Source organism: Pelobates fuscus, chromosome 3 (assembly GCF_036172605.1).
Source record: "Pelobates fuscus isolate aPelFus1 chromosome 3, aPelFus1.pri, whole genome shotgun sequence".
NCBI lineage: Eukaryota > Metazoa > Chordata > Amphibia > Anura > Pelobatidae > Pelobates > Pelobates fuscus.
In genome coordinates, this window is record NC_086319.1 from 64,567,197 (window position 1) to 64,582,210 (window position 15,014).

At 39.5% G+C, this 15,014-nt stretch overlaps 1 protein-coding gene across 1 annotated transcript in view; it reads right to left on the minus strand.

Annotated features, from left to right (window-relative positions):
• TMTC2 (transmembrane O-mannosyltransferase targeting cadherins 2) overlaps positions 1–15,014 on the minus strand; it is a 244,666-nt gene that overhangs the window by 124,890 nt on the left and 104,762 nt on the right. Inside the window, exon 2 of the mRNA XM_063445170.1 lies at positions 13,686–14,256. Within this exon, the coding sequence (XP_063301240.1) occupies positions 13,686–14,256 (571 nt within the window). The remainder of the gene's footprint in view (positions 1–13,685; positions 14,257–15,014) is intronic.

Here is a 15,014-nt window from a genome sequence, read left to right on the forward strand (position 1 = left end):
GTGCAAGGATTTTTGCCCTAGGCAAGATACAAAATTTGCCGCCCCCCATGTGACATCACAATGCCCCACCCATATGATCTGCCATATGAACTAACACCAGTGCTGCACACAGTGTGTGTTTACATTAAAAAGCCTGCAGGGACCGGCTATAGACACCAGAACCACTTCATTAAGCTCCCTTCATTAAGTGTCCCTTTAATGTGAGGTAAATTATAGATTAGTGTCACTAATATCATACTAGATTGCCTACTTACAACCAGATGAGGATGATGATGGGCTGCAGTTTGGCTCCACTTGTCTGGTGTAGAACAGGATCTCTGGAGGCTGTTTGCAACTGTGGTCACAAAATTCCATGTTCTGGGAGAATTTGAAGCAGCTCCATTTTTGGGGGGCCCCTTACACAGCTCAAGGTTTGAGCCCCAGGGCCTGACGGTGAGTATGCCCATAAGGCCCACTCATAAGTCCACTTATATGTTCCACCCACCCATGAGTTCGCTCACAGGGAGTGGAGTGTGTAGAGGATGTGTTATTGTAGAGGATATAATATGTGTGCTTATGGTATGTAGTGTATAGGGATACCAGTTTGTGTAGGTGATGCAGTGTGTTTGTGTGTAGTGGAAGCAGTGTGCATTTGTGTATAAGGGATGTATTGTGTGTTTCCTCCCTGTGTTCTCTTCACCTCCCCCCTCCCTGTGTTCTCTTCACCTCCCCCCTCCCTGTGTTCTCTTCACCTCCCCCCTCCCTGTGTTCTCTTCACCTCCCCCCTCCCTGTGTTCTCCTCACCTCTCCCCTCCCTGTGTTCTTCTCAGTCCCCCCCGTTCTCCTCATCTCCCCTTCTCCTCCCCATGACTCCCCCCCCTCCCCCCTTGTTCTTCTTACTTCCCCCCCCCTTATTCTTCTTACTTCCCCCCCCTTATTCTTCTTACTTCCCCCCCCTTATTCTTCTTACTTCCCCCCCCTTATTCTTCTTACTTCCCCCCCTTATTCTTCTTACTTCCCCCCCTTATTCTTCTTACTTCCCCCCCTTATTCTTCTTACTCCCCCCCCCTTATTCTTCTTACTCCCCCCCCCTTATTCTTCTTACTCCCCCCCTTATTCTTCTTACTCCCCCCCCTTATTCTTCTTACTTCCCCCCTTATTCTTCTTACTTCCCCCCCTTATTCTTCTTACTTCCCCCCCTTATTCTTCTTACTTCCCCCCCTTATTCTTCTTACTTCCCCCCCTTATTCTTCTTACTTCCCCCCCTTATTCTTCTTACTTCCCCCCCTTATTCTTCTTACTTCCCCCCCTTATTCTTCTTACTTCCCCCCTTTATTCTTCTTACCCCTCACCTGTTCTTCTTACCCCTCACCTGTTCTTCTTACCCCTCACCTGTTCTTCTTACCCCTCACCTGTTCTTCTTACCCCTCACCTGTTCTTCTTACCCCTCACCTGTTCTTCTTACCCCTCACCTGTTCTTCTTACCCCTCACCTGTTCTTCTTACCCCTCACCTGTTCTTCTTACCCCTCACCTGTTCTTCTTACCCCTCACCTGTTCTTCTTACCCCTCACCTGTTCTTCTTACCCCTCACCTGTTCTTCTTACCCCTCACCTGTTCTTCTTACTCCCCCCATCTTTTTACCACCCCCCTCTTTTTACCACCCCCCTCTTTTTACCACCCCCCCTCTTTTTACCACCCCCCTTCTTTTTTACCCCACCCCCTTCTTTTTACTCCACCCCCTTCTTTTTACTCCACCCCCTTCTTTTTACTCCACCCCCTTATTCTTTATCCTTCCCCTCCCCTGTAGCGTGGCCGAGCTCCTCTCCGATCCGCGGTTCCCGGCCAGAGTGATAGGAAGGTGCACACTCAGTGTGCACTTCCTGTCAGTCCGGCCGGTTACAGGAAACAGAAACTCCGCGCGGAACAGGAGTTTCCGTTTCCTGTACCCGGCCAGACTGACAGGAAGTGCACAAGTGCACACGGAGAAGCTGTGATGAAGCCGCCTGAGGCTCCTTACAGAGCGCTCAGGCAGCTGCAGCATTAGGACCGGCCCTGCAGCGGCCGGTTTTAAAATTATTTAGGGCGGCCTGGGGGGCAATTGCCTCCCTGCCCCCTGGCCCAGCCCGCCCCTGGTGGTCAAACCCTGTCAGCCAATCAATCAGTGACTCCCCATTCATAAAACTAGCTAGAAAAGAAACATACTTTTTTAAGCCAGGGAGTCGCTGATTGGTTGAGAGCGACAGCTGAACACTCTCAGCCAATCAGCGGTGTCACTGCACAATTCTGCAAGAGCCTTCCGGTTTAAAGATGTTGAGAGAATGAAAGGGCAGATAACCATGGAGATACAGTGCTGGAACATAGATGTTTGGGTTAAACCACTCGAGAACAGTTAAACCCCTTAAGGAGAGCCTGCGCCAGGAACCTCCTGGCACCATAACTTCATTTTGATGAAGTTTTTATGGTGCTCAAACTGGTCCTTTAACAAAGCAGCAGTGGTTTTAAAGAAAGTAGGTAGTTTCAATAATAGCCACTTCCAAAGAGTGACCAGAGCCGAATTTCAATGAAAAACTCAAAATTGCATCCTCTGTTAAATCCGAATCATAAGGGTTATAAGGGGTTATTATTATTATTATTGCCATTTATATAGCGGCAACAGATTCCACAGCGCTTTACAATATTATAAGAGGGGGGATTTAGCTATAAATAGGACAATTGCAAGAAAACTTACAGAAATAATAGATTGAAGAGGACCCTGCTCAAACGAGGTTACAGTCTATAGGATGAGCTGTTATAGAATGCACGTATGTGGCTAACACCATGAAGTGCAAGCAATTTTAGTAAGTCAAGTGATTCTGTTTTTAATAATGGGTATAATATGAATCACCTAAATGTGGATACAAAGCATGATTTTATTCTGACTCACAGGAAGCCAAAAAGCACATATGGTTGAGACAAATGCAAATATTTTAAAACCACACATAATGCTCGACCGTATCATTTGTGCAATTTAGAGCTCTATTTTTTTCTTTTTCTAATCTTAGAAGAACAAATTAGAGCAGGCCTGCTCTACCAGTATGAACATATAACTGCTAAAATGAACTAATGCACCTGTCAAATTAGCTTAAGGGAAGGTGAAGGATGCAGATTTTAAATAGCCTTAACAAGCTATGCCAAACTAATTTAAGATACTTTTTTTTACACAGGCCATGAGTCAAAGCTGTATTCTAGAAAAACATATAATGGAACACCATGTATCTATTAAACGAAAAACGTAATTTGATATATATATTGTTAAATTATTTCTCTTTCTTTTTATATATATTTATATTTTAAATATTTATTTCAAGAGTTTTCCTCCTTTCTTCAGAGGAAAACTAATTTTCTTAGAACCTTGGAAAACACAACACTGTGGATTTTACCACCTATTTCTGTGCATTATATACACAATCTATGTTGACACAATGCAAGATGGTGAAAATTGAAGCCTGAATAGAAATTCAACTACGAGAGTTATTTAGTCAAGTCAAAACAACTGGAGACACTCTACCCTCGGAATGAACTGAACAGCAAGTCTAGAGAAGTAGCACAGAATGGATCTGCCACAGTTACAAGCACTGCCTTGATAGCGGGCTGAAAAGTATCCAACTATTATTAGCAATTATATGTTCATACAGAAGGAGAAGGCCTTCTCTAATTCTTCAGACCTGAAGAACAGAGGAAATCTCTTTATTATTATTTTACATATCTTAGTCCAGTAGAAAAAGGTATCATTACATACCGCAATATTTTTTTTTTTTAATAGAATCTATATTGATGTAAGTTTTTTTAGAGCTTTCAAATTTGAGATTTGTGTTTACAATTTTTCTGCTTTCTTAAGAAGCATTTGTTTGGAAACTGCCCAACATGAACGAGGAAGGTTTCTAAAAGAGGGCAGGTCAGCAGCAGAACTAGCGTAAGAGGTAGTATTTAAAGGGACTTAGGGAAATAAAGTTTTTACAGAGTGAGAATTGAAAGTGAATTTTACTTTTTAAAGGGTTACAACAACTTTATTTTTTATTTTTAAAAAATCTGTAAAATGCCTTATTGGTCACTATTAATTATATTAATTACACCCCCACCATATATAAACCTGCAAAATCCGTATTTTACATTGATGGAATCCAGCACCTGGCTAAGCTCCTGGCACTACCTTCCAAGCCTCCACCTGATATCAGTCAGGGCCTCTCGTAGTCCAGTCAAAGACATCTCATAGAGAAGCCTCTTATTTGGAGCTTTTTCTAGCTCAGAGTGCATGGGAGTGAGGTAGAGAGATTTGGTGTGTATTAGGGGGGTGGAGAGGGGAATGACAAACCCCCCCCCCAAAAAAACTAGCATTGGAACGAGCAGGAACAGAGCTTCGGGCTGCCTAAGTCACGTGTGCTAGGGGTGTAACAAAATATATCTAATATATCTCAGTATACAGCGTTTCAAGCAGAAACTTTGACCATGCAGACTCTTGGCACCATGACCACTTCTAAAACAAAAAGTGGCCATGGTGGTTGGAGTACCCTTTAAGGCCAAAGTAGCTGACATGGAAGCATAGCTAGCTTAGGATGTTTCCACCTTGGATTTTTTTATCTTGAATTTAAAAATCACTTTGAATTAACTTTTCAATATCACTTTAGTTAAACTATATTTTAACTGCCTTGTTCAAGTACATACGAAATAAGCATTTTTTTTTTTTAACCTAGACTCACTTTAAGCCAACATTTACGTAATGCCTTAAAGTACTTGCCATACATGCCATAGCAGATTTTACTTTTGTCGTTGGATATCTTCACAAGTCACTTGTGGCAAATGTTCAAACTTCTTGGCTAGCTTAAGGAAAACCGTAGCCAAGCCACAAGCTAAGTCATGAGATGCATTATTCAAAATCACAAATACATGTTATCCAGATATAAAACCAAATTAGGGCTTACTGGCTTGGCTTCCTTTCATCTCTATTGATGACGACAATTTAGAGCTTTTCTCATTGAAACCATAATAAATAGCTATTAACACAGCTCATTTTCTGTCACATGCAGAATTACAAAATGAAAGCCAACGCTTCAAACTTAACACACATTTTATAAAAGAATAAAGAGCATGTGTCCCCCATGTATCACTCTTTCTGTAGGACAGTCCTTATTTTGTTATCCTATCCCACAATCCACTTCTAGGTAGCCCACTCTGGGACACTGCAGGAAAAGATGATATTTAAACAGATACTTGTGTATACCAGCATAGTGAGAAAGTGGAGCCAGGATATGGAGCCAAGCACCATAACCACTAGAGCACACTGTAAAGTTATAGTGTGAGTAGTGCTCTGGCACCTACCCAGAGAAAGTGGTTACACCATTTAAAAAGTTATCTCTGCTAAACAATGCTTGACTGTGAATGGTCACTCTTATTGTCTGAGAGCTTTGGCGGAGTGTTCTCATCCAATAACATCAGCCTTATGCCAGGCCATACTCCGCTTAGTGGATGCATGCAGGAGATGCTGGGTGTAGTATGGGCGCCTGGTGGTCTAAGGTAGGTTGTCAAAGAATTCTTAATCAATTTGGCTACTTAATATTGGATGCAAGGAAATTCCTAGCAGCATAATCACAACAGTGGGTTGTAGTGGTTATGGCGTTTGGAATGGTGCTTTAACAAAGCAGTTAATTAAGAACAGTAACTAGCCAGCCACACATGTAGTGTCAGTACAGAATTTACTATCATCTTTGCTTTTCTGCACATGCTTGCTGACAAACCCCACTAGAGGGCACACCAAGTCTTGTGACTTTGACACACATTGCTAGGCGCTATCGAAGGGCATGGATTAATTTTGGAAGGAAGACTGAAAGACTTAGAGTTAACGTGAGAAAGTGTGACTTTATGAAAAGGTTAATGATTACCTGGAATCGCATTTAAAGGATAGTGTGGTAAGTTTTAAAAGCAACTACAATTAAGGAATTCATAAGAACTTGTAGTATGCACAGACAGTTGGGTGTGGAGCTATGCATTTCTTCCCAGAGTCAATCTGGTGAAAATGACTAGCAGTTTAGATAGTCCAGTTACAACAAGGTTTGCTATACAATTTGAGGACAATAAAAAATTTAGCTTGATGTTCAAACACACATTGAAAGGCTGTAAATAGGTATTACACTTTTGATCAAGCTCTACAGTGGTGAAACGCGTTAAGTGTCTTTTATACGGCTGACTTTTTATTGTTTTTTTTTTTTTTTTACTTTTTATAAAATAAGGTACTTTTTATTTGACTTTTAACCATTGATTTTGATCTTTGCTCATATTTCCTGCTTTCAACACATAAAATTCAAGAGCTGACTGTTCACTTGCTGCCTAATATATTCCGCCCATTGTAACTATATAATCAATGTTATTCACTTCAGCGGTCAGTAGTTTTAATCTTGAGGCTGATCATTGAAATAGGTACATTTGTCTACAAGAAAACACCAACGGGCATCACTTAATTTAAAATAAGATAGCCTTTTACATAGATAAAATATCAACAGACTGTGTAAGCAATACGAGAACAGTGCAGCGATGCTGGAGAGAATAGGCTAAAGGTACCAATTAGCTCATTTTATTAATTAACACTAGCAACACACATCTAATAGCTGTCAGTTAGTGGAAAGTGGAGGCAGATTAGCTAAAGGGAAGCAGCGACAGCAAGTCCTTTTAGCATTAAAAAAATTAAAAAAAGACTAATGTGTACTAACCTACACTTCCATTCATAGATAAACAAAAAAAAACGACAACAAAAAAATATATATATATATATATATCTCATTACTCACATCTCTTCAGACAGATAAAACAATAAAACAGATATAGAAAGGTCTATTTAGTTGATTGGACATTGCCCAGCTCAAAAATCTACATGTGTAACTCATTTTATCATAAGCAGTAATCACACACTTTCATTTTCAAAACACTTAAACAGTAATTGGACATTTTCATCCAGCTAATGAACGATCAGCAAAAGTTCAGCGAGTTATATATATATGTCCTTTTTTATGTTTTGTTTTTCCCCAAAAACATTTTCTAGGGACCTAGGCGCTGGCAAGAGGTAAGTGTAAAAAAGGGTTTTTAACCTTTGAAATCGCTAGATAGTGGGGGGACCTAAAGAAATAGTATAGGAATACGGTTTTGTACTCCTAACACTAAAGTTTCCCTTTAAGACACTAGGGGTGCTCAAATTTCTTTAAAGTGGTGCTTCCACTCAGTGTTGGTTCTGGGATGATTCATGGTAATCTCATGTTGATGATCTGAACAATGTAAACAATATAATTAATAATAATAAAAAATATATAAAAAGCAGTCCCAGTCTCTCTCACGGTCCTTTGGAAATGGTCTCCACATTCCAACTGCATAGCAGAACACTTGACTAACTCCAGATGCATGATCACCATGGCTCCCAAAATGTATAGGTACATCACACAGTGTCTATCTCTCATAGTGTAAATAGTAGCAAGACAGGATTAAGGTGGAATCCACATTTCTAGGTAGATTGAAAAACAGACAGACCGAAGAAAGGCAGCATAATACAACACATCATATGTTGTTACAGGTGGCAAACAACTGAATACAGCAGGTAGGTGATCATCAGAGAATAACACTAGCAACACGTCAGAGTCCATCTCCCGAAGCCGAGCACAGCTACGTCAAATAGCAAACAGGCATATTCGCTGGTGTAAGCCAAGGTGCCATGCATCAGGTAATAACTGCAGTGTTGCGGAGATGCCTGATGTAATTTTAATTCGGTAATTTCCTATGTAGTACTGTGCAATGAGAGAAACAGAGCGGAAGAGCACTTTGAACCTTCACGTGTTACATTTTACCTTCAGACCTCAAAACCTCAAAACTCAACCTGTCCAGTTAATAAAACAAATTACAATCAAATAAGATATGACCAAAACTAATGTTAATTCTTTTTCAGAGTATGGTATCGCACAGCTGCTTCTCAAAGAATCAGAGAGCCCAAAAGCAGAATAACTGGACATAATTAATTGAAAAGAAAAAAACAAATTGCCTGTAAAACAATGTAAATTATAAAGACATTTATCTATGCAAATCAGATTACTTAAAGGAGAACTATAGCACCAGTTTTCCTGGCACTATAGGGTCATTAGGTCATTAGGTCCCCCCACCCTCAGGGCCCCCCTCCCGCTGGGTTGAAGGGGTTAAAACCCCTTCAGCCACTTGCCTTTATCCAGTGCCAGGCTCCCTCTGTGCTGGGGAACTCTCCACCCCCTGCCAACATCAGATTCGAATGCGCATGCGCGGCAAGAGCCGTGCGCGCATTCATACAGCCCATTTGAAAGCATTACGCAATGCTTTCCTATGGACGTCCAGCGTCTTCTCACTGTGATTTTCACAGTAAGAATCGCAGAAGCGCCTCTAGCAGCTGTCAGTGAGACAACCACTAGTGGCTGCATTAACCCTCAGTGAAACATAGCAGGGTTAAAACTAGATGGACCTGGCACCCAGACCACGTCAGAGAGCTGAAGTTGTCTGGGTGCCTATAGTGGTCCTTTAATCGATTCTTCATAAATTATTAAAATATTTCTCTAGTACTATATAGCCTGTTGTTGATCCAATACACTTTAACCTGTAATTCGGAACTTTTAGACTATGCTAAATTAACACCTTAACGACATTAGGATGTTCCATGCTATCAAAGTAGGCTTCAAAGGGTTACTCTAACTGCCATGACCACTTCATTGATCTGAAGTGGCCATTGTGGCAGGAGTATGTATGTACAATGTTTCAGCTTGCAACCCTGCACTTACTGAGTTACCTGGCTCAGCTACTGTGAGTCATATACTGCCCGCAGTCTGAGGGAGACTTTCCATATCTGAAAAGACCTTGACAGGGTCTCGGCACCAATCACAGTGTAATTTTCAAGGACAGCATGCCAGAGCTTCAGCATTACAGGGTGCTCTCCCTGTCATGCTTAAAACAGCCAGTGGATGATCACATACTACTTTGGACTATTTTAGCAGTGAAATTCCTCTGTTGATAGCATCAATGTAGGGTAAAGATTAATGCTGGGTTAGAATGAATGCAGTTTTAGGGATAGGAGTAGTGTGTCATTTAAGTTAGAAGTCGTGTAAACAGAGGCTTAGGTCTCGGAAATATAGAAATATAGGATGTGATGGCAAATAACCATTCGGCCCATCAAGTATGCCCAATTTTCAAAATACTTTCATTAGTCCATGTCCTTATCGTATATCAATATAGCCTTATGCCTATCCCACGCATGCTTAAAGGGATACTATAAGTGTCAAGGAAGCAACAGTTAGCGGACCAAAGGTCCGTTTAGATCCAGGAAGCTCCTCAAGTGGCTGTCTAGGAGACAGCCACTGGAGGCAAGCTTAGTGCTGCAATGTAAACAGTGCAGTTTCTCTGGAACTTCAATATTGCAGCACTAAGTGCAATAGTGACACTGCACGCAGACCACTTCAATGAGCTAAAGTGATATGGGTGCCTAGAGTGTCCCCTTAAACTCCCACACTGTGTTAAAGGAACACTATAGTCACCTAAATTACTTTAGCTAAATAAAGCAGTTTTAGTGTATAGATCATTCCCCTGCAATTTCACTGCTCAATTCACTGTCATTTAGGAGTTAAATCACTTTGTTTCTGTTTATGCAGCCCTAGCCACACCTCCCCTGGCTATGATTGACACAGCCTGCATGAAAAAAAACAAAACTGGTTTCACTTTCAAACAGATGTAATTTACCTTAAATAATGGTATCTCAATCTCTAAATTGAACTTTAATCACATACAGGAGGCTCTTGCAGGGTCTAGCAAGCTATGAACATAGCAGGGGATAAGGAAATCTTAATTAAACAGAGCTTGCAATAAAGAAAGCCTGTGCAAGTCACATGCGGGGAGGGGTGACTAGGGTTCATAAACAAAGGGATTTAACACCTAAATGGCAGAGGATTGAGCAGTGAGGCTGCAGGGGCATGTTCTATACACCAAAACTGCTTCATTAAGCTAAAGTTGTTCAGGTGACTATAGTGTCCCTTTAATTTCTACCACTTCAGCTGGAAGGCTATTCCATGCACACACAGCCCTCTCAGTAAAGATATTTTTGCCCCTCTAAATTAAGACTATGTCCTCTTGTTATGGTCTTTTTTCTTTTAAATTCTAAATTAGATCATAGACAAATAAGGCATTTAACAATTAGGTCTGCAACGTGAATATATTTAAAAAAAAATGTATTACTAGTTATGTAAACATTATAAGCAAAAATGGGGAAAGATGTCCCCGTTTTTAAAATGTTATTGACACTTAATGTTTTGTTAGGTATACAAATAGGATATAACAAGAAAGTCCTTTGTATATTTAAAAGTGTCTGGGGACACTTAAAAAAGATACCTTTAAATTACGGTGGAACAAATTGTAGGTTTTGATTTGAGACCATTGCTCTTAAACTAAACCTGCACACATCTGTTGCAATCATTGGTAAATAAAACCAAAAAATAAGATAAAAACCCACACACCTGCTGGACTGGGGTTAAAGTGGCTCCTGACTGATAGAGTCTAGTAGAATCTCTTCCAGGTCTGGGAGGGGTGGGTTGTCTGTGCAGACTCTTTTAGAACTTTTCAGAATTTCAACTTTTTTTTTCTTTTCTTTATGTATGATCACTGTATAATAAAAAGGGGGTATGGGACTGGGTCTCTTAAATTGAGCACTGATAATACGTTTCCTATGTGGAAATAGAAACAACGTGGGATTTTCACAAAGATAAAGGTGATCGTAGACATGCATATTGGTATTAATGTAATAAAGGGTACACATGTCACATTTACTGTCCCTTTAAGATCTAATTTACAAACAGTACACTCATGTTTCCATCAACAGAGTGATTTACCAAAGCTCTTGAGAGCTTATCTCTGATTAACGTAGCACTTAGCAATTTTGCTTCAGCAACTTTTTGCAGCTTATAAAATTACTGGTGACTCTATTGTGCAGTAACGCAGAACGTGTTAGTCCCTTTACCAATGAATAATAAAAGCCAGTATCGGAGAACTATGACAGAGAAACATTTGACTTTTTCAAAGATGACAGCTGCAATCAAACCAGTAGAGCGCACAGTAGCCATCTGCGTAACATAAAGCTTTGGAGACAAATCATTACAAAAAAGCAAGGGCATTTTACCCTTTCTAACAACTGGCACGTGACAAGCGCTGACACCAAGTAATTAATGCACAGTGGGACTTGCCATTGCTAATTACATTGCTGCCCTTTTCAGAAATGAAGAAAAAAAAAAAACATTCTAAAAAGCCACAAATAGCACGTTCAGTAGGATCGACCACAATTTTTTTTCCTTGTAGACAATGAGATACAATCATCAGAACTGAACATTGTGTCTTCGTGACATTACTCAAGAGTAACAAAGTCCAAATGCTCATGCACAAAGACAGTGGTCCCATCAAAACCTTATGAAATCTTAAGACCTTAGGTAAGCATGATGTCCTAGCACATGCTTTAACATTATTAAAACAAAACAAACAAAAGCAAACAAATCATACTTTTAACCAGATGTTCGAATTGTTTTTGGCTGTGCGTATAATGGAGAAAACTGGGATTGATCCAAGGCTGGATAAGACTGGACAAATAAAAGGAGATTATTGAACAGGTCACAGGGATGGAGGAGAATTAAGGTCAAGGGAGAATTAAAATGAAAGTAAACTATTCAGCCATGATCTCCAAAGAGGCCGCAAGCTATATACTTCAGTAATTAATGGCCAGAACGGTTAGTGATGGGACAAGGACATGTGTTTATTTTAAACCAGTAATGCACTGTCCTTTTTATTCAGAACTCATCAAGGACAGCGTGAAAATCAGTTTTACACGTTAACATGCGCATTGCAACAAAGCTTTTATAATTTTGGGAATAATCCTTGTGTTTTTAATTATATATATATTTATTTCATGACATGTTCTTTCAGGAGAAATCTAAAGCTCGTCACAGAGATAGAAATTAAGGTTTTATGGAAGCCTTGTGCAATGACTAAAAAATAAATTGCAACTTGTTGGTGCTTCGTAACACATTTAGAAAATATACGCCAACTCATGCACAGAAACAAATGCCATGCAACAGAGTACTTCTAATACTGTTAACAGCTCCCAACTGATTCCTCTTCTGCAACTGTCACTAGTCTAATACTATCCTTACCTTTTGTGTCATTTTACCCCACTCCCTCTAGCATGTAAGCTCATTGAGCAGGGCCCTCAACCCCTCTGTTCCTGTGTGTCCAACTTGTCTGGTTACAACTACATGTCTGTTCGTCCACCCATTGTAAAGCGCTGCGGAATTTGACGACGCTCTATAATTATCATATTAATAATAATACAGGCCCAGAGAAAAATCATATTAATAACAAATATATCAATTTTAAATATGCACAATTTTGGAGGAAAATAAATTGTTTCAATCCCTCTAATATTTTTTTTGTTTTTCGCTAGAATTCAAGAAAAAAAAAAAAAAAGAAAAAAAAGGACAAAATAAATTGGAGAAGGGGAGAGTATTTAAAAGCATGCTGAAAACTATCAACCCCTGTGCTCAAATACAAATACAAATGGCTCTAACCTCTGCAAAATAACTTAGAGTAGGCATTAATGACCATCCCAGTAATTATAGTGAAATGTTTTAATTTTGTTTAAAGGTATATGGCCACCAAACATTCTTAAAGTTTTCTCTGAGTGAGTCAAACATATGCAGAATGTAGACCCAAATCTGAGTGTATACAATACAGTCATTATAATGTAACAGCAAATGCATATAAAACAAGGCTTAGAGTAATGTAATGCTGTCCCATATTATGAATGGTTTAGTCTGAGATTCTCCTATGTAGAGCTTTCAGTTGTTCTAGGCCACAACATAGCTGTGATCTCTAAACGATACAATGTAATAGATATGCATATACCTCTCAAGTGTCCCTATTTAGGAAGGACAGTCTCTATTTTAGGCCCAAATACTCTTGTCCCTTTTTTCTGGGAGCTCCATATTGTTGGTGTCTGGCTGTACAGAGAGGTCCACACACAGCAACAATACTAACAATAACATGTATTCAAACTAGAATAATTCTTTAAGAAAGGGGTCTCTTTAAATAAGATACATTGTTATTATTCTAAATTACATTTTAGCTGCATACATTATTTTATGAAGACAACTAGAATTTCTCATAACAGCCTGCCCCTGGCCCACTCACTCCCCTAAAATTAAAGTGCCCCTCTTTGCCCATTTAAACTGTTTGGATGTATGTATACACATTTATTCTGGAATTATGACTTCCTCTTTAGGAAAGACAGTTTCTTTGGAACACAAATTTATATTAATTTTCTATTGTAGAATGTATGCACATAACTCCAATGAAATACAACTAATAAATCTGGTTAGGAATGAGCTTGTGTAAGTAAATATTCCTGTCTTTTTTTTTTTTCCAGTTACATAAATGGCTAATGGTAGGCCATGGTTCCCCTAAACCGTTCAGGAATATCTTCATTTTCTGTCCTCACCTCCAGCTAATTTTACTAAAACAAAAGTGTACCTCTTCGATCTTCTAAAATGTGGGGAGGTAAAAATAGTGACCATGTATTTCAGGATAAGGATTTCATGCAAAACATATTTTTTATAATGCATTGCTTCAGCCAAATGAGTCTCACCTTATTCAATGCCAGGATAATCTCCTTAATTTTTAGCTTGTGAAATACAAATATATCGTACACCGCTAACACTGCTAGAACGGTGACTCCCTGCTCCTTCCATAGCATGCTACACATCGCACATAGTCCTGCACAGAAGATCCAGCACCAGCTCCTGATTGAATATCCTCTGGTGGAACAATGCTTCACGTAACACAGTAACGAAAGCAGAAAGAAGAGTCCAGCTCCCACGTCAGCCCGTCCAACAATCCCTGCAACAGCTTCTGTGTGTATCGGATGGCAAGCAAATAAAAATCCAGCAATGAGAGTCCAGCATCCACTGCCAAATAGTACTTTACAAAGGTTTGTGAACAGACCCGTGACTGCAGAGTGCAACAGGACATTGACAAGGTGGTAGCCCCATGGGTCTAGACCTCCAAAGGTATAGTTAAGGCGAAAAGACAAAGTGCATAGTGGTCGATATGATTTATGGCTGCCGCTGTGAGTCAGCAAAGTTCCCCAGAAATCGTTGAAGAAGATTTGGGTCCAAGGAGTTTCTGGAAGGAGATCTTGGTTTGTTTTGATGGCTCGGCTAAAAAAGAAAACAAGAAACAGACTTTAGATCAGATATGTAGTTTAGCCGCCATTGTTGTACATCATGTATGATAACTAAACTTTTGTCTTTAATCCATAAACTTTTGTCTTTAATCCACAAAGCATAGTATAGTCCACTGTTAAATCAAGAGAACCGTTACCTCAACCACTGAAACATCAAACTTGCCTAAAAAACAAAACATCTGGAAATACTGCTCGGAACCTCATCAAATTTGCAAATCAAGTGGAAGAAAAGAAATAACCAGGTTGAAGTTTCTTCTAAAAGGCAGATTTTTTTTTATTGAAACAAGGTAGTAGAGACAACGTTTCAGCTCCTCTCTGTGTTTTTATTAAGTCGGTTAACAGACTTGATATAAGCTCAGAGAGGAGCCGAAACGTTCTCTCCACTTTTTTGTTTCAAATAAAAAGACTGCCTTTTAGAAGTAACTTCAGGTGTGCCTGGATATTTATTTTCTTACATTTGATGTCTTTAGTGATTGGCCCTCTCTTTCTGGAGCACACTACAGGAAGTGTTCCCCCCTTTTAAGGATTTTTGCATTATACATTTTTTTATTTTTTTTCCAAACAAATTTGCAAATCAGTCAATCCAACAGTGGTTTATATTTAGTCTTTTTGACATCATCCTTATAGTTCAAAGTTTTCAAAACCGATAATTTCTAGATCTTGCAAAATGCTGGGCGATGTAGAAATGCTGCACAGATTAAATATGTAAAGCCCTTTTTAATTCCTTCATCT